We start from the raw sequence: 25,494 nt of genomic DNA on the forward strand, positions 1-25,494 counted from the left end.
TGCAGAGTCCTACAATTTAAAACAATTGTCTTTTGGTGTGGCTAGATTAATTTTTAAATTGCTTTGTTGGGGCCAATATAGAAAACTAATTACTGATTCACTTCTGAGGAATGTTTAATTTGTTAGTTTTTTGAAAATAAACTTGTATGGAAGTGATCTTGAAATTACCCTCTGACTCCACTGGCCCTGAATTTAGCCCCTTTTTTCCCTAAATGTTTGTTTATTTTTGAGAGAGAGAGAGAGCGCGCGCGCGTGCGCGCACATGAGCGGGGGAGGGGCAGAGAGAGAGGGAGACACAAAAATGGAAACAGGCTCCAGGCTCTGAGCTGTCAGCACAGAGCCCAACGCTGTAACTCACAGACCACAAGATCATGACCTGAGCCGAAGTCAGACGCTCAACTGACTGAGCTACCCAGGCGCCCCCCCCCCCCTTTTTTAATGACTGTAGTTAAAAAAAAAAATGTTCTGGGGCACTTGGCTGGCTCAGTCCTTATAGCATGTGACTCTTGATCTCAAGGTGGTGAGTTCAAGCCCTGTGTTGGGCATGGAGCCTACTGAATTAAAAAAAAAAAAAAAAAAAAGAATGCTTTCAGGCTTCCACAAATGAATTAATGGTTTTATTACTGTGCTCCCTACTATTTCTTTCATGCTTCAGAATTACATTAAAAAATTACTTAAAGTATAATTTATATATGATAAAATATACCCCTTTTACATATACAGTTGACTCTTGAACAACAACATGGGCTTGAACTGAGCAGGTCTACTTACATGTGGATTTTTTTTTTCAATGAACCAGTACAGTACTGTGAATGTATTTTCTCTTATGGAATTTTCTTTATAACTTTTTCTCTAGCTTACTTTATTGTGGAATGCAGTATATAATAGATATAGCATACAGAAATATGTGTTAATTATCAGCAAGGCTTTTGGTCAGCATTCGGCTATTAGTAAAGTTTTTGGGGAGCTACAAGGTATACTTGGATTTCTGACTGTGCTTGGTGCCCTACTCTTGTGTGATTCAAGGGTTTATATTGTACAATTTAGTGTTTAGATAAGTGTAACCACCACAGTGGAGCAATTTTCTTACTCCCCAAATTTCCTTTACACACAAGCCCGTCACTTCACCCCTATACCTTGATATAACCACTTATTTGTTGTCTTTATAGTTTTGCAATTTCTGTGACTTGGCTTGAGTGAATTATATAGTCTTTTTTGGTCTGGCTTTTTTCAGTTAGAATGATTTTGTAATTCATCTATCTTGTGACTTTTTGTTTTAAAATTTGTTTTTGTGCGGGTTGGGGAGAAGGAAGTGCATGTGCCCACATACGTGTGCGAGCAAGGAATGGGCAGAGGGAGAGAGAGAACCCCATGCAGGCTTCTTGTCAGTCCCAAGAACTGTGAGGTCATGACCCACGCTGAAATTAACAGACTTAAAAGGCTGAGCCACCCAGGCGCCCCCTACATGTTGTTATTTGTATCCGTAGTTTATTTTTTTATTCTTGAGTAGTACTCCATTGTATACTTAGACTTTTGGGTTGTTTTCACCTTAGCGTTTTGAATAAAGTTGCTGTGACCATTTATTTGTGTGAAGGTCTTTGTTAAGATACATTTTAATTTCTTTTGGGAAATCTCTAGTAGTGGAATTACTGAGTCTTAACAGGGTTTTCTAACTATAAGAACTACCAAACTTTTCAAAGACCTTACTATCTTAATGTTTCTATTAATTTTCTGGTCCTCCCTAAAGTGTAATTTTTTAAAACTTATTTTCCTGGGACAGCACATAATTTAACTGTTAAGGAGTGTTTCATAAAGTTACCATCTGCATCATATTTTAGAATATGCTTATGCTTAGAGTGTTAATGTATGCTAAGGGTATTTGTTAAAATGTAGATTCTTGGGGTCTTATGACCAAAGATTTTGAATCAGTAAAGAGCCACATGGTGATATGGCATTTAGTCTTTTCTATTTAAAAGCATAGTTTTAGTAAATATATTTATTGGGTTAGTATTCATTGAGCTGTTTTTGGTTCTTTGCATTTCTCTGCATTGTTGTTCCCTGTGTTTTTCTTTAAACTTGGGGATCTCCTAAGGTTTATCTGGGCCCCTTTCTTAGCCCGCCACCTAGTGGTAACAAATAGGAACCATCAAAAGTTTTGCTAATGAATGTGTAGGAGATGGACAATTTCTTTCTAAAGGTGGAAGGATGGAAACATCCAAAGTTACGTTTGGTTTGTGTTTGTGATTTAACCAAATGGTCAAATGTGTATGTTTGCTATATGAATGAATATTCTTTTCTCCCATGACATTTTTTGAAATAGAATTTATTTGTAAGAAAAAATATTTTAGAGCCTGTAAATTAAAACAAATTTTCTTAATGCTTATTTTTGAGAGAGCACGCCCATGAGTGGGGGAGGGGCAGAGAGAGGGAGACATAATCTGAAGCAAGCTCCAGGTTCTGAGTTGTCAGCACAGAGCCTGATGTGGGGCTTGAACCCACAAGCTGTGAGTTCATCGTCTAAGCCAAAGTTGGGGGCTTGACCGACTGAGCCACCCAGGTACCCCTAGAGCCTACAGATTTTTAATCTTTGTCTTAAACTGCCAGCTCAATTATTTTTACTGGGAAATGGGCAGATGTGCTTTCCTAGTTCCCTTATTTAATGAGACAGATGCTTCTAAGCTGTATTGAGTTAGGTGGTATATGAGGTTTTGATTCCATAGATCTTTTATTACAGATTCTCTTGTTCTAGGCTCTTAGTGTACTTTCTTTTACATGATTTTTGGTTTTTTACTCCTTTCAGGTTTAATGATTCTAGTTATTTTTGTTAAAATTCTTACCTTTTTATACTAGATTGACAGAAAAAAAGACCTGTTGTGAAGGGATTTTGTATCAACAAAACTTACTTTGTAAGGTCTGATTTCACTTTTCCCTTATAGAAATGGTGGAATCGATGAAGAAAGTAGCAGGGATGGATGTGGAGTTGACAGTTGAAGAAAGAAACCTCCTATCTGTTGCATATAAAAATGTGATTGGAGCCAGAAGAGCTTCCTGGAGAATAATCAGCAGCATTGAACAGAAAGAAGAAAACAAGGGAGGAGAAGACAAACTAAAAATGATTCGGGAATACCGGCAAATGGTGAGATTATCATATCCTAGGCTTCTTTAAAGAAAGATGCCTCATGTTTTGGATATTTTATTTTAAAGCTCGGGGCATCTGGGTGACTCAGTCAGTTAAGCGTCCAATGTCATGCTCAGGTCATGATCTCATGGCTTGTGAGTTTGAACCCCACTTCGGGCTCTGTGTGCTGACAGCTCAGAGCCTGGAGCCTGCTTCGGATTCTGTCTCTGTTTTTCTTGCCCCTCCCCCGCTTGTGCTCTGTCTCTCAGAAATAAACATTAAAAAATTTAGTAAAATTTTATTTAAGTAGTCTCTAAACCCGGTGTGGGGCTTGAACTCATGATTCTGAGATTGTCACATACTCTTCCGACTGAGCCAGTCCGGCGTCCCAGGTTTTGAACATTTTATTTTATTAATTTTTTAAGAATTTTTAAAAAGTTCATTTATCTTGAGAGAGAGTGAGTGAGCATAAAAGCAGGGGAGGAACAGAGAGAGAGAGAATCCCAAGCAGGCTCTGCATTTACAGTGCAGAGCCTGATAATGGGTCATGAACTCATGAACGGTGAGATCATCTCCTGAGCCAAAATCAAGAGTCGGACACTTAACTGACTGAGCCACCCAGGTGCCCCTGAACATTTTAGGTCACACTGTAGTACACATGTGTAATATAAATTTTATACTTGAATGGATTTGCATATTTTACTTAACCCAGATTATAGGTCATACAGTATTTCAGGACAGAGGTGAAGAACTTTTCTCTGGAAGCTATAGAAGGTGCTCACTTTTGAGCACCAACAAGTAGAAACTAATTTAATCTTGTTTTTATTGTAGTTAACTGCAAAATACTTCATTGAGTGACTTGAAAGAACCATTCAGGACAATGTAACAAGTATTTTTGTGCCTCTTATGTGCTGCACAATTTGCTAGGTGCTATGGGTGTAAAGAGGAGACAAATTCAGGTTACTTTGCATATGGAGGTTCAGTCTAGTCATTGTTTTCTTAATTGAGTAGGAAATGTTAAAGGCATTGGACATTATTTCTTGAAGTTATTGTTTCATGTATTTTATATATAAATGGAATTTTTCATACTGTGAGTTTTGGTCAAAAAAGTACCATAGCCATTGATCTAGGTCAGTGGTTTTCAACCAGAGGTGATTCTACTGCTCAGAGGGCATTTGGCAATTTCTGAAGACATTTTTGGTTGTCACAACTTGGAGGGTGCTGTTGGCATCCAGTGGGTAGAGACAAGGATGCTGTTTGCTGAATACCCTGTGCATAGAACAGCCCCCTATAGCAAAGAATGATCTAGTCCAAAATGTCAGGCTACTATTGAGAAAGTGATTCTTGTGGAAGAGAAAGGCATATAAACACATTTTGAGTACAGCGAGGGAAATTACAGGAACACTCAAAAAGTAGCATGGGGAATGAATTTGGTAGGGAGAGGGAAAAGGGCAACTACATTTATTATCTCCACCTTTGTTGGACGCTGTTCTTGAGTGGGGAGATATTTATTAATACACATAATTGTGCAACATAGGGTATTTATTTAAATTACCCTGTAAAGAATAGGTATTAGTCTACTTCATAGATGGGAAGACTGAGGTTTTGAGTGACTTAAGAGGTGGTAAGCTGATATAGGGGCACGCCTGGGTGGCTCAGTCAGTTAAGCATCTGACTTCGGCCCAGGTCATGATCTCACAGTTCGTGAGTTTGAGCCCCGTGTCGGGCTCTGTGCTGACAGCTTGGAGCTTGGGGCCTGCTTCGGGTTCTGTGTCTCCCTCTCTCTCTGCCCCTCCCCAGCTCATGCTCTCACTCTGTCAAAAATAAATAAACTTGGGCGCCTGGGTGGCGCAGTCGGTTAAGCGTCCGACTTCAGCCAGGTCACGATCTCGCGGTCCGTGAGTTCGAGCCCCGCGTCGGGCTCTGGGCTGATGGCTCGGAGCCTGTTTCCGATTCTGTGTCTCCCTCTCTCTCTCTGCCCCTCCCCCGTTCATGCTCTGTCTCTCTCTGTCCCAAAAATAAATAAAAAACGTTGAAAAAAAAATTAAAAAAAAAATAAATAAATAAACTTAAAATAATTTTTAAAAACAGGTGGTAAGCTGATATCAGTGTGCCCATTAATGTCAAATATATTGCAACAAGAGTATGGATTGTCAGTAGAAAAGTTTGGTGTCTCAGAGGAATGATGAAATGAGAAAGTTAAGCTTAAGTGGCAGAATTCTGTGCTAAATTGTGGGATTTGGGCTAAGTAGGAAAGGAAGCAGGAAGCAAAGAGAGGGACTGATAAATTGGGGGAAGATGAAAGATTCAAGAGGCTGGAGGTCTTGATGTGTCTCTAATTAGGAATAACAGGAATAAAGAAGTAAGGAAGGAAGTTACAATGTAGTAGTGAAATAGAATTTAAGACTTCTTGGATAAAGCAGCTCAGTTAGAGATGTTGACAAATAGGTCATGGAGTTGAGATCAGGGAACTGTATTAAAAGGAACATGGGTGATAATACCTTGGTGTGATACCAGGAATTGGAGAGGTAGCCTGTGAATGTGGTTGGAAGGCCTGTAGAGATCCACTGATAACAGATACTGAAAAATTAGGTCACAGAGGATGAGCTTCCAGAGAGGAGCTGTTTGGAGTAACAGCAGCCAGTCATACTGAGTTAGTGGGGAGCTAAGAGAATTCAGAAATTTTTTCTCTTAGAATAATTGCTACTTGAAAAGCCATGAGGGAGGTAGTTCATTCAGGAAAGAGCTAGTTTAATTTAGGATCTGGATGAGATTATAGGAGAAGAGAGAGTGGGAGGATTCTTTACAATGGAAAGGAGGTTCCAGAGGGCATAAGAAGAACTTGGAGAGGTTCACCAGTGTCACCATGAATTAATAGAAAATAGAGACTAAGATATATGTATGTTCATTTGGGATATTCATCTTTGGTATGATAAATTGAGATGAGTGGCAATATTTACTTTGGTATACAGAGTTTTAGTGCTATAATTTGGCTGTGGATCTCTGCCACTTATGGCTGTTGAGCACAGTAGTGGTTAGGAATGTGAGCACTGGAGGCCAGTTGCCTGGGATTGAATTTTTATTCCATCCCTTATAAACCATGACCTTAGGTTTTCTAGCCTGCTTGTGTTCACATCATAGCTCTGTCTCTTGTTTTAATGTTTGTTTATTTTTGAGAGAGAGACAGACAGTACAGGCAGGGGAAGGGCAGAGAGAAAGGGAGACACAAAATCTCAAGCAGGCTACATGCTCTGAGCTGTCAGTGCAGAGCCTGACACAGGGCTGGAACCCATGAACCTCCAGATCATGACCTGAGCCAAAGTTGTATGCTCAGTAGACTGAGCTCCCCCAGGTGCCTCAAGATTTTTATTTTTTATTTTATTTATTTATTTTTTTTAATTTTTTTTAACGTTTTTTATTTATTTTTGAGACAGAGAGAGACAGAGCATGAACGGGGGAGGGGCAGAAAGAGAGGGAGACACAGAATCGGAAGCAGGCTCCAGGCTCTGAGCTCTGAGCCATCAGCCCAGAGCCCGACGCGGGGCTTGAACCCACGGACCGCGAGATTGTGACCTGAGCTGAAGTCGGATGCTTAACCGACTGAGCCACCCAGGCGCCCCAAGATTTTTATTTTTATGTAGTATCCATACCCAACCTGGGGCTTGAACTCACAAGCCGGAGATTGAGAGTCCCATGCTCCATGGTCTGTGTCAGCCAGGCACTCCTGCCCCCCCCCCCCCTTTTTTTTTTTAAGTACTTAACAGCATGGAGAAAGAAAGAAGGTAATTTCTGTAACTTGGGAGATAACTTTTCTGTTTGTTTTTTTTTTTTTAATCAAGAGAGAGGAAGAAGGTTTGGAGAAAGATGTATATTCTGTTTACTATGGCTCTCTTCCTTAAAACCAGAGGGAGAATGTGTCATAATTTATGCAATCTCTTAGACTTAAACAATTTTTGACTTTTTTTTCCAGGTTGAGACTGAGCTAAAGTTAATCTGTTGTGACATTCTGGATGTACTGGACAAACACCTCATTCCAGCAGCTAACACTGGCGAGTCCAAGGTTTTCTATTATAAAATGTAGGTTCTATACTAGAAGGGAAAATGTGAGATTAAATGTTGGCTCCCTTAGAATTATCACTTTCTCTGTGTAGGTGTTCAACTTTAATAATAGCTTGTTAGAAGAATAGTTACACGGGAAGAATGATTTTCAAAACTTAATTTTTGAGTAATCGTTTGCAGATTCACTGCTAGTGAACAATTGTTGAGTTTAAGATGGTCAGACTACTGTGAAAGTACTAGGTTTTATTTTACCTGTTTGCATTTTTGTGTGGAATTAGCCCCCAGCTGTATAGTAATACATTATTACATAGCTCAATTTTAACATTTTATGTACAAGTTTTATTTCATGATTAACAAACTGTCATGCCATTTTTGGGGGAACCACTTCTCATTTTTAATTCTAGTCATTGACAAATTTGTTCATTTTTGAGGCTTTTCAGTTGATTTCTCTAGTGTTTTGCTTCTGTTTGGTAATATGAACTCTGAGGGGGAAAACTAGATAGACTAGTCAGTCTTTCCTGAAAGAGACTTTGTGAAATTACTGAAGTATACTTGTTAATTATTGATATATTTTTGTCACATACTTCATTTTATAGAATATAGAAAAATTGTAACAGTCTACTTTCATTTAAAAAGCATTTTTCTTAATTCTGTTTGTTTTATTTTGTTTTGTTTTAGGAAAGGGGACTACCACAGGTATCTGGCTGAATTTGCCACAGGAAATGACAGGAAGGAGGCTGCGGAGAACAGCCTAGTGGCTTATAAAGCTGCTAGTGATATTGCAATGACAGAACTTCCACCGACGCATCCTATTCGCTTAGGTCTTGCTCTCAATTTCTCCGTATTCTACTATGAAATTCTTAATTCCCCTGACCGTGCCTGCAGGTAAGTTATGGAAGAGAAACAAAAGCTCTCACTATGAAAGTGAAAAAGTTACAAAGGACAATTGTTTCTGTTTTGTTTCCTGGGACTGCCTTTGTATCCTTGGCCATGTACTAAAGAATTCTTTTGGCTCTTAATGAAACTGCTTTGGATGATTTAGGACAGACCTTACCTAGTTTGCTAGGATAGCAGTTTTGGATGTTGATGTGGAAATATTTTGTTGATAGGTTGAAAAAATTTTTTAACTTGTTAGTGATAGAGTGAAATGAGAGGAGTTGCAGTAGAGTTATTTTAATGTTTTTATTAGCTGTTAGTCCTTGTAGGCATGCTTTTTAATATAGGTATGCTCTTAGTTGTACATATTTTGTAATTTCTATTTTAATATGAACAGTTCTCCAGCTTTGTATGTTAACAATTCGCCCATTTGTATTTCAGATTGTTCCCAATTTTTTCCCTAAATTTATTTACTTATTTTGAGAGAGACAGAGGGCGAGTGGGGTAGGGGCAAGGGGAAGAGAGAGAATCCTAAGCAGGCTCCAACACTGTGAGTGTGGGAGCAGAGCCTGATGTGGGGCTCAAACTCATGTACTGTAGGATCACGATCTGAACCGAAACCAAGAGTCAGATGCTCAACCAACTGAGCCGCCCAGGCGCCCCGCAATTTTTGAAACATAGAAATTTAAAGGATATCTTTATGTACGTGGCTTTTTACTTGTAAAAATTACTACAAAATACAACATGAAGGTTATTCTAACCATTTTGTTGTATAATTGGATGGCATTAAGTACACTTACAGTATTGTGTAACTGTCACTACTGTTTCTAAAACTTCATCACTAGAAACAAACTCTAACCACTAATTCTCCATATCCCCCCCACTATTGCCCCTTCACAGTGTCTGCTCTCTGTCTTTGTGAATTTGCCTATTTTAGGTACCTCATAATTGGAATAATGTATTTGTTGTTTGTAACTTAGAGTATTCTTGAGTATATAGGAATCAGATAGATATTCCATGAGAGATTTTCCTGATGGGAGGTAGATTCATTTAAATGCAAACCGTTATTTATTCATCTAAAAGCATTCTAAATGCCTAGTTGAATTTGTCCAAACATATACAGGTTTTAATGAAGAAGTTATAGCTATCTGTCAGCTAATAGTATTGTGCTCTTTCATTGTTATTCTCTAGTTTAGGCTGTCCCACACATCACTTTGATTTAAGTCTTATCCATGTCTTTGCTATTACGCATTTGCTTTAGTCTTAAGCGTGCCATTCATGCTCTTTTCCTACTTTGAAGATGAGTTCAGATTTGTCTTCCCATCCCCATTTCCTCATCCTCTAGGGTTTCCGAAGCACTTTCTCCAGAGTAGCATACTTCTTTTATAATAGTTTTATGTGTCAGTCCTCTATTCCTAGATGTTTTAAGTTCATTGTGGACTGAGATTGCCTTTTTCTTCAGTTTCTCCACCAGTGTCCTGCTTTACTTGGTGCTCATTATATACCATACTCAGTAAATGTTGATTTTATTTCTTTTAAATTGCAGCAGATGGCTTATATGATCACATTTCTGTGGGTTCTATACTGCCCCCCCCCCCCCCGCTTCTGTTAACATTAAATTCTATTGAAATTAAACTGAGATACTGTCTAAGTGAGTTGTTGACTAGAACTTGGTAATACCTTTATATTGCATGTATTTTGGCGGTGGTTTAGGATAGAATTTGGTTTGTGTATTCTGTTTACTGATAGGCTTGTTAAGCATAGTAAGAAGCAGTGCTCCAGGGGCATGTGGTTGGCTCGGCTGGTAGAGAAGATGACTCTTGATCTCAGGGTCATGAGTTTGAGCCCCACATTGAGGGGAGAGTATGTTTAAAAAAAAAAAAAAAAAGAATAAGTAGTGCTCCAAAAAGTTTTCTACCTCCAAATTTGCTACATTACAAAATAAAATAGAAAGTTAATTTTTATCAGTTACACTTGCTTTTCTTTTATTTTGGTATTTAAACCCAAGTTACTCAGTGTCACTATTACATACTGTGGGATAACTAAAGAAAAAGATTGATTTCTAACATGTTATTTCTAATTCTGTTTTTGGGCTTATTTTTGTAATACATTTATGTAAATGCTTTTAGGTTGGCAAAAGCAGCTTTTGATGATGCAATTGCAGAACTGGATACGCTGAGTGAAGAAAGCTATAAGGACTCTACACTTATCATGCAGTTGTTACGTGATAATCTGACACTATGGACTTCAGACATGCAGGGTGATGGTAAGGAAACTTGGAAGTTAATGAATGCATCTTTTTGAGTTGTTGGGTCTTTTTACTCTTAGACATTTCTTGGCATTTTTTCACATTAAGCTGCAATTTAGACTCAGCCTATCGTCCACAAAGTATCAAATTTTAATTATTGCCTTTACAGCAAACGATCTCAAAAGTACAGTTTTCCGTTTTGGGCTGTATGATAATGTAAAAGACTTGTTTGGAAAAGGGGATCTTTTTTTGTATTCGAAGATTTAAAAATTTTGCCTCTAATGTTCGGTAACTTCTCTCACTGTTGTGGAAGATTGAGGGAGGAAGCAGTTCATTTTATCTTCCTCAGATTCAATTTTAGAGATCGAAGATAATTGTATTTGAATGTCCTGATCACTACTTTGGCCGACTGGTATCCTCAGGTTAAAACTGGATGGTGTCAGTAAATATTTATGAAGCGTCTTCTCTGTGTGGAAATCTTTCATCTAAAGAAGATTTTCTAGAGCAAATGGAACGTCCTGTCTTGCCATTAGTCCTTATTTAAGATGTCTGGTTTTAGTTTTCAGTTATAAATAGTATTTTACAAAACTTACTTTTGTGATTGGGCCAGGGGGTTAAAATTCTAATGCCAAAATTTGTCATAATTGTTGATTTTAAAGGAGATTTTGTTGTGCTTATTCCAGAGAATCCATTTTATCCATGATAGATCACTGAAGAGTCAGGGGGAGGAGGGCACAGGGTGCAAAAACCAGTGTGACATGACCATTTTATGAGATAGCTTTACAGTTGGTGGTGGTATGGGGAAAAGAAAGTTTGTCAATATCAACTGCAGATCCTATAAGAGTATATTACCAAAATGAAACATACAGGTTGCATTGCTTGAGGCTAACTGTAGTCTGTTGGTCACACCAGCATGCTGTACTGTCTTTGGAAGCATTATATTTCTTTAAAAGTGCCTCTGAAAATGGGTTTTCGTTTTAAATGTCCTTACTATGGAAGGATAGAGTGAGATTTTAGACTTACCTTAGGTACTAAAGTGAGAATTAGGTGACTCAGCTTTAAAGCTCACTAGGTCTGTGAAATATTTAGATATTTGATTAGGGTTGGCTTGAGATGTGTGGCACGTGTGACCTGCTTGCACACTTTTCCAGCAAAGCCAGACAGTGCCACAGATTACTTTTTAACACAGCACTTCAGGCAACTGCTACCAGTCTTTGGGACTCAAAACCAATTTACCATCTCTGAACTAATGACTTGAGGTTCCTTCCAGCTTTAAAATTCTGTTGTATTCTAAACAATAACTACTCAGAAGAATGGCCAAACAGCTGTGGACTCTTCATAGTCACCCTCAGCTCAGAGAAGACTAGTATCTGTTTGAGGGGATAAAAGGAAACGTGGAGAGTTTGGTAAGCGGTGTTGACCCAAGTAAGGTATATACCTCTGGGGACATTTTTCTGAGGGTGAAAATAACAAACAAGGTGACCTGGGTTGAAACATTGCTTTTTAAAAGACATTTTATGCCAGCTTTTATAACTAAGCTTGCTAGATTACAAAATTAAACAGAAATAAAGTTTTATATTTTCTCTAAAAAAATTTTTTTTTAAGTTTAATTACTTTGAGAGAGGGAGAGAGAGAGCACAGCAGGGGAGAGGGAGAGAGAATCCCAAGCAGGATCTACACTTGAACCCACAAACCATGAGATCATGACCTGAGCCAAAACCGAGAGTCGAATACTTAACCAACTGAGCCATCCAAGCTCCCCTGAACTTTATATTTTCTAGTACTACTGTTCTTTATCATTGATAACCAGTAATTGATAAATCAAAGTAAACTATGTTTTCCCATTCTGTTTTTATATAAAACCAAAGATACTCTCTTCCTTGGTTATCAGGCATTTTATGAAATAGATCACTTTTTACAATAGGATATTTTCTTGAAACTACTTACTTTTCATAGTTGCAAAGGTTCTTTGTACAGAGATGTTTTATTACATTTCAGCATAGATTTCTCTTTAATCCTAAAACAGGTTTATGTATATCTTAGTTAAATCCAGTTGCTTCAATTCTTACCCCTTTGTAAACTGAATAATTGATTAAATTTGGTTGTGACAGACTAATTTACATTTAAGAGATTTCATTTAATTTTCGTTAAAGACAGTATTTGAAATGATGAAACTTGCTAGTTTAACAGCAAAAAATTCTAGTAGTCTCGTGACATTTTTAGTAAAATTAACAAATTATCTGAATTTACAAATTGTTGTGGGTACTAGTAATTTATTTGCCATTTTCCTAAAAGGTATAGTATTACATGTTTTATTAAATTGGTTTTGTGACTTAATCCATGCAGAATTGCAGTCATGGAATTGGCAGTTTTCTAGGATGTTAGATTTAGCGGACCATCAGTTAGTTTTCTCCTTTTTAATTTTTTTATGAAGGAAGAAATGTATGTGTTTCACAAGCTTTTATTGAGACGCTTTTATACTTTCTTAACTGCAGAATATGTTAACTTCTGTGTTGGAACATCTTTGTAAACAGACCACTTTTTCTCATTAAGTCCTTTTAATCTATGTTCAGAGGACGTTTCATACACAAGTCTATAGAAAAAATGTGTGTTCTCTGCCTTATTCCTGTCTTCCCTCAAAATCAAGAAACAATGGGCAAAGAAATACATACCCAAAGTAACATTTTTTCCTCTTCTGTATACCTTTTAAGAGGATATTGTTTCATCCTTTTAAAGGTAAAAGGAACAGATAACTTTGTAGAATGAAGTTTATACAAAGTAAAAAGACCAAAATCTGATTCCCCTAAATCATTGATGTTTTCTTTTGTCCTGCTGTCTTGGTTTATTTTTCTTGTAATGTTGCTTTCATATGATTGTTCTCCCTCCCTTTCTCCTTACAATATAGATTCCTAAAGGAAAATCCAACTCTTCCTTTCCTAAAAACTCTACTTTGTAAGTCATTATCATGGCACAGCAAATTCTGCTTTTTAGTTTTGGTTCTTCACTAATCATGCCTGCATATATTATCATCCTTTTGCTTACAAAACTGCCTGTTCTACATTCTAGGATGTGAAATCTTCTAAGACATTTATGATCTGCTACCCTTGTCTACCTCTGGTTGGGTGTGACTCACCTGACAATATTCTATGCCAAAGTTACTTGGAACTCTTGGCAAATCTAATGGTTGCTTATAAGTGAATTAGAGTGTGTTCTGTTGTTGTATGTTAACCATATTTTGGCAGTGTATTGCTGTTAAAAATGAGCGTGAATGTTCCTATCATTTCTAAGTTTGAATACATTGTTTTGGGAACGATTGATTGGGTGGTCCATCATTTCTTTCCTTGGTAAATGTTTTTTTGTCTTTGCATGTCCATTTTCTATATATGAGTCAAAAATATTTATGTACCTTAAGTACTTTTTAAGAGTCACATATCAGTATCAAACATTTCTGTTAGAGAAGAAAATTGTAAATGTTCTAAAACTACATTCACCTAATCCTTGTTGCCATGACAGCATTTATTGTTTATCATATCAAGGGCTGTTTAAAAACACTCTTCAGGGTAAATGCTTCATGTTGGTATTCAGCCGGTCTTAGTGTCGTTTATCCATCCTGACTAATTTAGCAAGCAATGGGAATGGATGGATTGTCTGAACTGGAGTGATTATTGGATTAGTTAATTGGTATTTATTTTTTCCTGTTGAAATTTGATTCAAACTAGTAACTACATAGGAATTGTAGTGGTTTGTTAAAGCACAAAAGAATGTAACTTTTACCTGTTTTTTTATTATTATTATTATTTTATTTTAGCAAAAACTTGCATGTTCTCTTTAGTATGGCTGTGACTTATTTAATGCTTATTAATAGGTAGATGATTCTCCAGTGAATAGGCTGGCTTTTTATTGCATGTCATAGTGCAGTTGAAACTCCCGAGGCCGATCATCATGTTTTAAGGGAAGAGAAAAATGGCATGAGAGAACTGGTCCAAATGCCCTTCTTTAATAACCTCAGTGGTCTGGTTTACTTTGAGCATGCTGTTTCACTTTGGAGTAAGGAATTTGGTTTATGGTTTGGTGTGACTGGCTAAGATACAAAATGTAAGATACCTTAAAAAGCAAAACTCTCCCTCTAAAACTATAGACCTCCTTTGGAGCATTTTACTGCTCAGTTCTCTTTATTGAAGCATTTCTCATGGAGCTTGTGGGTAGATTTTACAAAACAAAAAACAAAAAAACCAACAACTATAAAGTACTGTTGAGTCTCTTGAAGAGGTGAGGTTATTGAGAAAGAGTATTTTGACCCAAGATATACATGAAAGCTTGAAAATCATTTAATAGTTATGGTTACCTTGGCTGTCTACTTTCAAGAGCTTATTTTAGCATAAAACTAGTTTTACTGTGCGCATCAGTTTTTTCATCCTGTTTACCATTCAGGACCATGGTCCAGCAGCACCTCTTGGCTTAGGCGTCTCAGGTGTTAAGGGTGGTAGAAGTCCTTTGCCTGTCTGTGGTTAATACCAGTTGTAGCAAATAGAAGGAGTCTTTATGCTTGGAATGATGCCTTTGTTTGTGACCACAACAGCCTGACTAGTCAGTATGCAATAATTAACTCATTCTTCTTTGTAGGTGAAGAGCAGAATAAAGAAGCGCTGCAGGATGTGGAAGATGAAAATCAGTGAGACATAAAAGCCAACAAGAGAAACCATCTCTGACCACCCCATTCCTTCCCATCCCACCCCCATTGGAAATTCCCCCATTGTCACTGAGAACCACCAAATCTGACTTTTACATTTGGTCTCAGAATTTAGGTTCCTGCCCTGTTGGTTATTTTTTTTTTTTTTTAAACCGTTTTCAAAAGTTCTTAAAGGCAAGAGTGAATTTCTGTGGATTTTACTGGTCCCAGCTTTTAGGTTCTTTAAGACACTAACAGGACTGCATAGAGGCTTTTTCAGCATTACTGTATTGTCTCCTGCCAGGTGGGGCAAGATCACCATTAGAAATGGAAATGATATTTGAAAGCTATTAGACTTCTAGGTGACGCGAGCATCTAAGAGAGAGGTTAATCACACTATGAGGCATTGTGGTATTATTTTTCCTTTTTCTAATTGTTTAAATTGAATTTTATACCAATGTTTAAAATTAATTGGGTGTTAGCTTGAGGTGGTTAAAAGTTGTTCGGAGAGTTGTAATGGTTTTGCTGTAAAAAGTGTTTCAAACTCTGCTGAAATGTTGCTGAAAAGCATGGTGCTGGTAACAGTTCAACAATCCGTGGCTGCTCATTCTTGCCTACTTTTACTCTCCCTCTAAAGCAGGTTAGCATTGAAGGTGGTATGGAAAAGCCTGCATGCGTGTTCAATTCTTTGTTTCTTCTCCTTCCCTCTCCCCCCCGGGGCCCCCCCTTCCCTACTTCGCTCGCTCAACCTCTTTTGTTCAGTATGTGTAACTTGAAGCTAATTTGTACTACTGGATATCTGACTGGAGCCACAGATACAGAATCTGTATTGTTCTTACTGAAACACAGCATGGAATTAACATTAAACTTAAATAAAACAAACCTAAATTAAAAATGCCAAATATTATTGCGCCTCCATCCTTTATCTTTCTAAAATAAAATCTCTAGTCCAAACACATTGACAGTATTGTTTTCCTGAATGTGGAAAGATCTCCCCTCCCTTTTCTTTGTAAATCACTTGTCTGTTTCCCCAAAGATGATGTGTATTTTTAGAAAAAGAATTTTTTTTTACTTGTAACCTGGTTGTGAAGAACACTAAGAAACACCAAGTCACTTCATTACTGTCCTCTCAACCAGGTAGTAACACGGTATTTATTTTAATCATAAAAGTACAAATTCATACTTAAGGTGTAATTATGGATCATTTTCTAGCATGGAATTTTGGGTTATACAACTAAATAAGGCTGAATGTGTCCTTAATAATCCTCCTTACTTAGTCTGAAGTAAAATTACCTTAGCCCCCACTACCACTCCAAAGGTCAGTGGCAGAAGCAGAAAAGAATACTTTCATTCTCAGTAGTACATGTACACGTGGTAGAACTCTGTAGCCGTTCCCCTTACTAGAGACAGTGTTAAGTAGTTTTTTTTGAAAAATAGTCTATACAGCGTGGATAGGTATTTAGCTAATACAGATCATTCTGTATTCCGCATTTAGATCTAATTTGAATGACAGTGTAACATGGATGTACTCCTGATCTTTTCTTTTCTTAACTAGTTGACTCCCTTTGGACATTCAGATTGTTTCCAGCATTGCTATTATAAATGGTGCTGCATTAAATATCCTTGTAACTGCACTTAAATATTTGCATGTGTATTTGTATGATACATTTCTAGGTTTCCTGTGTCCGAGAACATTAACTTTTCAACTGGTAAATATTGTCCATTTCCCTCCAAAAGGGGTCGTTCCACTTCATAGCCCCCCTCTTCCCCATCAGCAGTATAAGAATATCCGCTCCATCATCACACTTGATTTGTTGCTACTAAATGAGGTGTTGACACAACAAGTGTATATATCCTAGCTTCTCGGTAGAGAAGACTTAGGAAATTAACAGGATAGTGATGTGTCTTAGTAGTTTTTATCTTATGAAAATATATGTGTATGCCCATAATTAGAATAAGTAATTAAGATTTTTGTGTTAATGCTCCTCCATTAGATAGTTGGAGACATTTGGGGTTACGTCCAAGAGATTTTCAGGTTGATTTTTTTGTTTTTTTCCAGCGGCAAAGTGGCCAAATGCCTGCTGCATCTAGATCAAAACTGAAGGAATTCATAAAATTGTATTACACATTTTTAAAAAAAGTTTTTTAATGTTTATTTTTGAGAGAGAGAGAGAGAGAGAGAGAGAGAGAAGGAGACAATCTGAAGCAGGCTCCAGGCTCTGTCAGCACAGAACCTGACGCAGGGCTCAAACTCACGAACTGTGAGATCATGACCTGAGCTGAAGTTGGATGCTTAACCGACTGAACCACCCAGGCACCCCTCTATTACACATTGTTAAAGATAATGGCATTCAGCATTTTGTAGTCTGTTCCCATACTAAACACGAATGCACAAATGCCTGGATTTGAGTCAAACACATAGGTAATATTTTACAACATGGCATGGCTTGTGGAGGTGATGTTTGTCAACTTAGATCAATCATCACATGAGTTTGTTTAGTTAAAAGGGTTCTCTAGTTGGTTCTGTGGATGGACTTCATTATATAATTTAGTCCACAAACTTAGGATGCCAGGAGCATGCTCAAGAATATGGTGATCTTGATACGGAGAGAAAAACCAATGAAAGCACTTGGGAAGGATTGTGGTGATGGGTACAGGTCTTTGGATCTCTGTCAGAAGTTGGAAGACAGGGAAGACTGCAGAAAGGGGACAGCCCTTGTAAGGACAGTATCGCTTCCACTTCTGTGGTCTGGAAAGGTGGAGTTGTTTCAGCTCTTGGTTGAATGCTCTGAGGATCAATTGGTTTCAAGAGAAACTTGAGTTACCATTACAATTCAAGTGCAATTTGTTTCAATTATAATTCTTAGTGCTTTGCTTTGAAAAAAGATGTTTTAAACCCAAAGTGTTTTTTTGTTTGTTTGTTTTTTTGTTTTTTTTAATATGTGTCTATATCCATGCTTGGGTTTGAAAAAGATGTTTTAAACCCAAAGCTTTTTTAAAGTGTTGGGAGCACCAATGAATGTATCTGTGCTTGGGTTCTGGAACCGATGGCCAGAAAAGCAAATCCTCCAGAGTTATATTTTGCTTCTAGGAAGATAAGCATGAATTTTAAGTGAGATCATAGTAAGGGGAAGGTGATGGGATAAATGTAAAAACATCTAACTTGGCTTCTGCCTCAGACAAATGCCACTTTGAGAGCTATTAATAAGGAAGACCCCAAGTTGGCTGCTATACTAATGATTGTAGTAGGACTGTAGGAGCTGGAGCATGCTGAAAAATGGCGTTTTCATTTATTTTTTATTTTGGGGAGAGAGGGAGAGAGAAAGGAGGAGCATGAGCTGGGGAGGGGCAGAGAGGAGACACAGAATCTGAAGCAGGCTGTAGACTCTGAGCTGACAGCAAGAGCCCATTGTGGGGCTTGAACTCCTGAACTGTGAGATCATGACCTGAGCTGAAGTCGGGTGCTTAGCCAACTAAGCCACCCAGGCGCCCTGAAAAATGGCATTTTAAAGGTGAATCTTGCTTTGTTTGGGAAATGGTAATTATTAACCCTGTCTTGCTATATATATGTCATTTGAGGTACTAATCTTGTAGTTGGTACATAATATGTAGTTAGTGTTTAGTATTGGCCGTATGCAGGCACTGTGCTCATTATTAAACAGTGTCTGTGATCTAGCACATAAATACTCAATAGTTTGGTGAGTTGTCACCTGCGTTTTGCAAATAGTAAACCAGGGAAAAGTTGAACTTGCCCAAAGCCACACAGCTAACTGTATTCAAACAGGATTAATAGTTAGGTCTGTATGACTACAGAGGCTGTGTTCTTAACCATTAAGCCATTCTATCTTTTTGCTCTTTATCAAAACTCTTAATGTTTTATTGAAATACTGTGTTTTCTCTATTTTACAGTGATCATTTAAAAAATACATTTTAACCTTCCTGAGATCATTTGTTTTTCAGTTGATAAACGCCTTTCAAAAGCTGTAATATATAAAGAGGTGAGCCCTGTGCTGTCTCAGTTACTACTTTAGGGAAGACCCTGGGTTGGCACTCTTGTATGATCAGCTGACTGTGCCAGGTTGTAGGTACAGGCCTGCTATGTATAAGGGAGGGCTGAAAACTGTTACTCTTAAATAAAAGTGCCTTGCTCTTTGGACATTTACTTTCCTTCATAATTGAAGTAATGTGTACTTGTACAACCCAGGCAGTATGAATCCTGTTCGGGGGCTACTTTCTTCTAAAGCTGCCATTGACCATGTTTCCAGTTGTGTTGAAACTCTTGGCAGTCCTGCTTCCACCCTATATTGCTTGTTTCTAGGTCTTTCACAAAGACCCTTTTTTTGCTATTTAAAATTCTGGTGCTTACAGGTTTGGGATAGGGCTTATTTCAGAACCTAAGTCTTCCTTCCCATTAATAGCACATTTGTAGCCTTGGTAACAGGTCTTAGCAACTGCTGAGCCCCCTCAGCATTTGCTTTTGATGGAATTCTAGGAAGAAACAACTTTAAGAGCATCCCTCCCCACCGCCCCCAACCTTGTTCCTCTTTAAAATGTTAGTCAAAACATGTAAGAGATGCTAATTTTCCTTTGGTAAAGATTATAATTGGCAAAGATGATTAGATTTCTAGAATAATCTATATGTAAATTGTATGTAGAGAAACATTCTCCTATACTGTCGGCATTCTTTTAAAGCAAATTTCATATTCAAGTATAAAGAAAATAGATCAAAAGCCTACAGCTTAATGAATTTCCACAAAGGGAATACACTGTTTAACCATCACTCACATCAAGAAATAGAACAAAACCAGCATCCTGGAAGACTCCCTCATGCCCCCTTCTCAGTCATATAGTTCCCCCCTTACTCCAAGTGAAACCAGTGTCTTGATCATAGCCTTTGTTTGGTTTTGCCTGTTTTTGAACTTGATGTAAATGGAATCATACAGCATTTTTCCCCCTCTCAACATTCTGTGAGATTACTCCATGTAATAATAGTAATATAATATCCTGAATAATAGTGTTTTCTGTTGTATTAGTATACCATTATGTATTTTATGGATGGACATTGGATTATTTTCAATTTGGGGATGTTACTAGTGATGATGTTATGGACATTGTACATCTCTTTTGGCATTTACATGTATGCATCAATGTAGCATATATACTTGAGAATGGAATTACTGGGTTATGGGGAATACGTATGTTCAGCTTTTGTAGGTAGATACTGCAAAAACAGTTTTCCAAAGTAGTTGTGCTGTTTTCAGTCCTACCAGCAGTGTGAGAGTCCTAGTTGCTCCACATGGCCAGTGGCATTTGGTATGGTCACTGGTTTTAGTTGTAGTCTTCTGGTGGATATGTAGTGGTCATTCTGGTTGTAATGGCATTTTCCTGATGACTAATGAGACTGAGCACTAAAATCTGTTTACTGGACATTTGGATATCCTCTTTTCTTAAATACCTTTTGCCTGTTTTTCTGTTGGGTTGTCATTTTCTTATTGATTTGTAAGAAATCTGTATATTTAGGAATAGGGTATGTTTTTGGGGTTGTTACTGCAGTTACCTTCTATCATTCTATGCCTTGCCTTTTCATTATATTGATGTCTTCTGACAAACGGGATCTTAATTTAGTCTAATTTATCCATATTTTCCTTTAAGGTAAGTGCTTTGTAGGTTTTATTTAAGAAATGTTTGCAAACCTCAAGATCATTAATCTTTTATGTGTTTTTTCTAGAAGTTTTGATCTATCACATCTAGATCTGGAATCGCCTAGAATTTGTTTTGTATATGGTAATAGGGAGATGTTAAAAGTAATATTTTCCTGTATGGATATTCAAAAGCGCCAGCGTTGGTCTATTTGTCTTAGTGCCAGTACACTTATGTTCAGTATCTGGTAACATGAATCCTCCAGTTTTTTGCTCTTCAAGACTGTATTGGTTATTCTTGGCTCTTTGCATTTCCATATATATTTTAGAATCGGCTTGGCAATTTCAGTAGTAGAACAGCAATAACAAAACCTGTTGTGATTTTGGTAAGCATTTTATTCCATAAATACGTGCTCAGAGAATTAACATCCTTACAAAATTATGTCTTTTGATTCATGAACAGAGTATATTCCTCCATTTCTTTAATTTTTTTTTTTTTTTTTTCCAATTCTGTAGTTTTCTTTGTAGAGGTCTGATATCTTTTACTGGCCTTATTCCTAGGTGTTTTTGTTTTTGTTTTTGTTTTTTTTATGTTATTGTAAATAGTATTTAATTTTTTTCATTTTCATATTGTTGCTGCTTAATATTGACTATTGTATACTATCTCATAGTCCATGACCTTGTTAAATTAATTTATTAATTCCAACAGTTTGATGTAGATTCTGAGACCGTTTTTTTGTTTGTTTTAAGATTTTAGTTTTAAGTAATCTCTACACCCAGTAGTGGGGCTTGAAAGAATCACATGCTCTACTGATTGAGCCAGCCAGGTGCCCCCTGAGATGTTTTTTTAGAGGATTATCTGACAGTATAAATGAAAGTTTTAAACACCTGCATCCTTTGCTTGTGTGTGTATGGTCACAAGTATATGCAAAAATGTTCATTTCAGCATTATAGTAGCATATTAGAAATAACCTAAATGCCCATCAATCATGGTATATCCTTACTATGTACACCATGTTGTTTTTTTTTTTTTAAAAGATAAACCATTTCTTCTAATACAGAAAGATGTCTGATGTCTGCATATGTTAACTGAGAAAAGGAAGATACCTAACCTGTATAATCTTGTGTGTAAAATGAAGAATATGCTGTATGTGTACTTGCCTATCTTTAGAAAATTTCTGAAAGATACAACTTTTTAAGTAAAAAAACTCCAGCTTTATTGAGGTATAATTGACATAAAGTGCATGTACTAAACTACAGGTTGATAAGCTTTGGCATATGTTTGCCCCTGTAAAACCATCATCACAATCAAGATAGTCAGTATAGCCTTCACCTTTACAAGTGTCTGTTGTTACTTTGTAATTTCCTTGCCTCTATTCCCAATCAACCACTAACCTGCTTTCTGTTACATTAGTTTGCGTTTTTTAGAATTTTGTATAAATTGAATCCTATAGTATGTACTCTCTTTTCTTTTTAGAGGGAGTGTCTGGCTTCTTCAGTTCAGCATAATTGTTTTGAGATTCATCCGTGTTGCATGCATCAGTTCATTCCTTTTATTGCCGAGAAGCATTCCATTGTTATATGATATACCACAATTTGTTTATTCACCTATTCATGGACAATTTGGTTATTCCCAGTTTTTGTTACAAATAAAGCTGCTGTGAATGTTTGTGTACAAGTCTTTATGTGGGCATATATTTCCCTTTTTGTGGGTAAGTAGGAGTGGAATGGTTGGATGGCATGGTAGGTGTATATTTAGCTTTTTAAGAAACTCAAACTGTTTTATAAAGTGATTATACCATTTTACATTTCCACCAGCAGTGTCTGAAAGCTGTTTTCCACATTCTTTCCAGAACTTGGTATTGTCAGTCTTTAACTTTTCCATTCTTATGGGTGTGTAGTGGCATCTTTGTGTGTGTGTGTGTGTGTGTGTGTTTAAAATTTTCCTAATAACTAACGAAGTTGAGCATCTTTTTATGTGCTCATTTGCCATCTGTATATCTTTGGTGAAGTGTCTTTTCTAATAATACTGAGTCTTCTGATCCATGAGCAAGGTATATCTAATAGTTTAGGCATCCTTTAACTTCAGCAATATTTTGTACTGTTCAGAGTATACGACTTTGCACTTCTTTTGTCAGGTTCATTTCTAAATATTTAATAATTACAGATGTTTTTGTAAGTGACTGCCTTTGAAAATTCAATTTTTGATTGCTCATTGCCATTATTTAGAAATAAAATTTGATATTTGTGTATTGATATATATCCTGTAACCTTGCTAAAACTCCCTTATTCTAGCAGGGTTTTTGTTTTTAAGATCTCAGACTTTTTTCATAGATAATCATATTGTCCGTGAATATAAAGTTTTCACTTTTTTGCTCCGGTCTGGAGACTGTTTATTTTGCCTCATTGCATTGGCTGGAACCTCCAGTACCATGCCGAATGGAAGTGGTAAGAGTAGACATCCTTGTATTGTTCCTAGAAAGCATTCAGTGTTTCACCATTAAGTACAATGTTAGTTCTAAGTTTTTCATAGGTGCTCTTTAGTAGGTTGAGTTTACAACCTACTAAACTTGCTCGCTTATTAAGAATGTAAGTTGGGTTTGTCAGATGCCTTTTCTGCATCTATTTAGGTGATCGTGTGGGTTTTCTTTTCTAGTTTGTTAATATAATGAATTATATTGATTGCTCTTTGAATATTAAACCAGCCCTTCACTCCTGGGATAAACTCCAGTTGTTACATATTTTTATAAAAATATTTTTAGATTTGATTTGCTAGAGTTTTGTTTATTGCATTTATGTTCATGAACCCATACCTGAAAGTTCTGGGGTGATGAAGTGAATGTTAATAGCACCAAAAGTTTTATCTTCTGTGGCACTGTAGACAGGAAAGAACAGCTGACATTCACAATGGATCTGCATGAAGGAATGGAAGAACGCTATAAATGGTAAATATGAAGGTAATATAAGACTTATTTTTCTCAGGATCTTTAAAAAATCTCATAATGTGTTTAAGGCAAAAATTTTGTGGGATTTATAACATGTAGGTACATCATACATATGGTTACTATAGCATAAAAGGCGGCCAGGGCGTGGTAAATGGAGCCATTTGAATGCAAATTTCTTCCATTTTACTTGATACTATTAACTCTAAGACCTTGAAAGATTAAGGATATATGGTAATACTTAAATGCAAGTGCTACATGCAAATAATGCAAAGAGGTATATCTAAAAATCTGTAGATAAACTAAAATGTAATCCTAAAAAGTATTCATTTAATCCAAAAGAAGGCAGGAGGGGACAATAGCATTTGTGCTGCCCAATCTTCTCTCTAGGAGAGATTGAAAACTCAATAAGAATTAATTTTGACAGCTGGGAACTTGTGTTCTTTGTTTTTGATGGCTGGAAACTTCTCAACAGTGTTGGCATTTTGAAATGACTCCTCTGAGCAATTTATAGAATAGTATGCAGATTATGCCATGTTGTGCTTTTTGAAACAAAGTCAACATTAAAAAATATGCCCAAATAATTTCCTCATCTAAAAATCTCTTTGTTTACTGCACTGACATTTCAGCTGCCACCCACTGCTGATACAGAATTTACAGTATGATTTCAGCCAAGTAACTGATAAAAATTAAGTCTTCAGAGGAGCGTAACAGAATCTAGAGTCAAATCATTTACAATAAACTTGGATATAATCCAAAACTCCGCATATGAAGAATCAGAAAAATGTGACACATACTCGAGACAACCAATGGAGATTATCCCTGAGATGACCTAGATATGTAAATTAGCAGTTTTATTGTCCTACCATAGCAAACAAGGATTTTAAAGCTGATATGATTATGTTCAAGAAGGAAAGGGAAATATGTTTGTGACCAATGAAAAGAAGAAATTCCTACAGATACTGCAACTATAATGAAGAACCAAATGGGCATTTGGAACTGAAAAGTAGATTTGAAATAAAGATTCACTGGATGGGCTTAACAGGAGAATAAGAAATGAAAATGATGGAAGGATCAGTGAATTTGAAGTTAGCTCAATAGAGATTATTCAATCTGAAGGAGAGAAAAAATATTTTAAAAAATGAGCATGGCTTTTAGAGCACTTGTGAGATCATATGAAAAGGGCTAGCATACATGTAAGTATAGTTCTAGAAGGAGAGAAGAAAGCAAAACAGAATGGAGAAAAATGAAATATGACTAAAATTTGCTCCTATTTTGTAGAAGATAGATTTGCAATTCAAGAAACCCAGGGAAAATTAAGCAAAATAAATACAAAGAAAACAGGCACATTATAGTGAAACTGCTGAAAATAAAAATACTGGAAATAGCATACATACTTATCAACAAATAGATAAATTATATACAAGGGAATAATTTAAACAATTGACTTTCCATTAGAAACAACAGAAGCCAGAAGACCACGGAACACAGTGTTCTAAGAAAAACAGCCAATCCAGAATTCTACAGTGAAAACATCCTTAAGAATGAAAGTGAAATAAAGACATTTTCAGGTAAAAGAGAATGAAGAATTAGTTACAAGATTTCACAACAGAGAATGCTGAAGAAAGTTCTTCAGGCTGAGAAGAAATGATAACCAGATAGAAATGTAGATGTTTAGGAAGGAGTGAAGAGTGGAAGTAAATATTTTTTGATATATATATATTTTTAAATGAGAGGATAAGTTTATTTTGAGAAAGAGAGGAGAGGGAGAGTCCCAAGCAGGTTCTGTGCTGTCAGTGTGGAGCCCCACGCGAGCTTGAACTCACAAACACTGAGGTCATGGCCTGATCTGAAGTCAAGAGTTGGATGCTTAACTGACTGGGCCACCCAGGCACCCCTCTTTTGATATCTTTAGAAGAGCATATCACTTGTTTAAAGCAAAT

General features: G+C 36.8%; 1 protein-coding gene across 3 annotated transcripts in view; it reads left to right on the top strand.

Annotated features, from left to right (window-relative positions):
* YWHAE (tyrosine 3-monooxygenase/tryptophan 5-monooxygenase activation protein epsilon) overlaps window positions 1–15,928 on the top strand; it is a 54,705-nt gene extending 38,777 nt beyond the window's left edge. For 2 of the 3 annotated variants that reach the window (XM_019429631.2, XM_053893239.1), the window contains 5 exons: window positions 2,937–3,136; window positions 7,089–7,195; window positions 7,856–8,062; window positions 10,183–10,319; window positions 14,925–15,928. In XM_019429631.2, the coding sequence (XP_019285176.1) occupies window positions 2,937–3,136; window positions 7,089–7,195; window positions 7,856–8,062; window positions 10,183–10,319; window positions 14,925–14,977 (704 nt within the window). In that variant the 3' untranslated portion in view covers window positions 14,978–15,928. Of the gene's footprint in view, window positions 1–2,936; window positions 3,137–7,088; window positions 7,196–7,855; window positions 8,063–10,182; window positions 10,320–13,206; window positions 13,254–14,924 lie in introns of all 3 variants that reach the window. The other variant, XM_019429632.2, reaches the window with a different exon arrangement.
* Window positions 15,929–25,494: the final 9,566 nt, after the last annotated feature.

This window comes from Panthera pardus, unplaced genomic scaffold, assembly GCF_024362965.1.
Source record: "Panthera pardus isolate Hobbes unplaced genomic scaffold, ASM2436296v1 HiC_scaffold_3, whole genome shotgun sequence".
Taxonomy (NCBI): domain Eukaryota; kingdom Metazoa; phylum Chordata; class Mammalia; order Carnivora; family Felidae; genus Panthera; species Panthera pardus.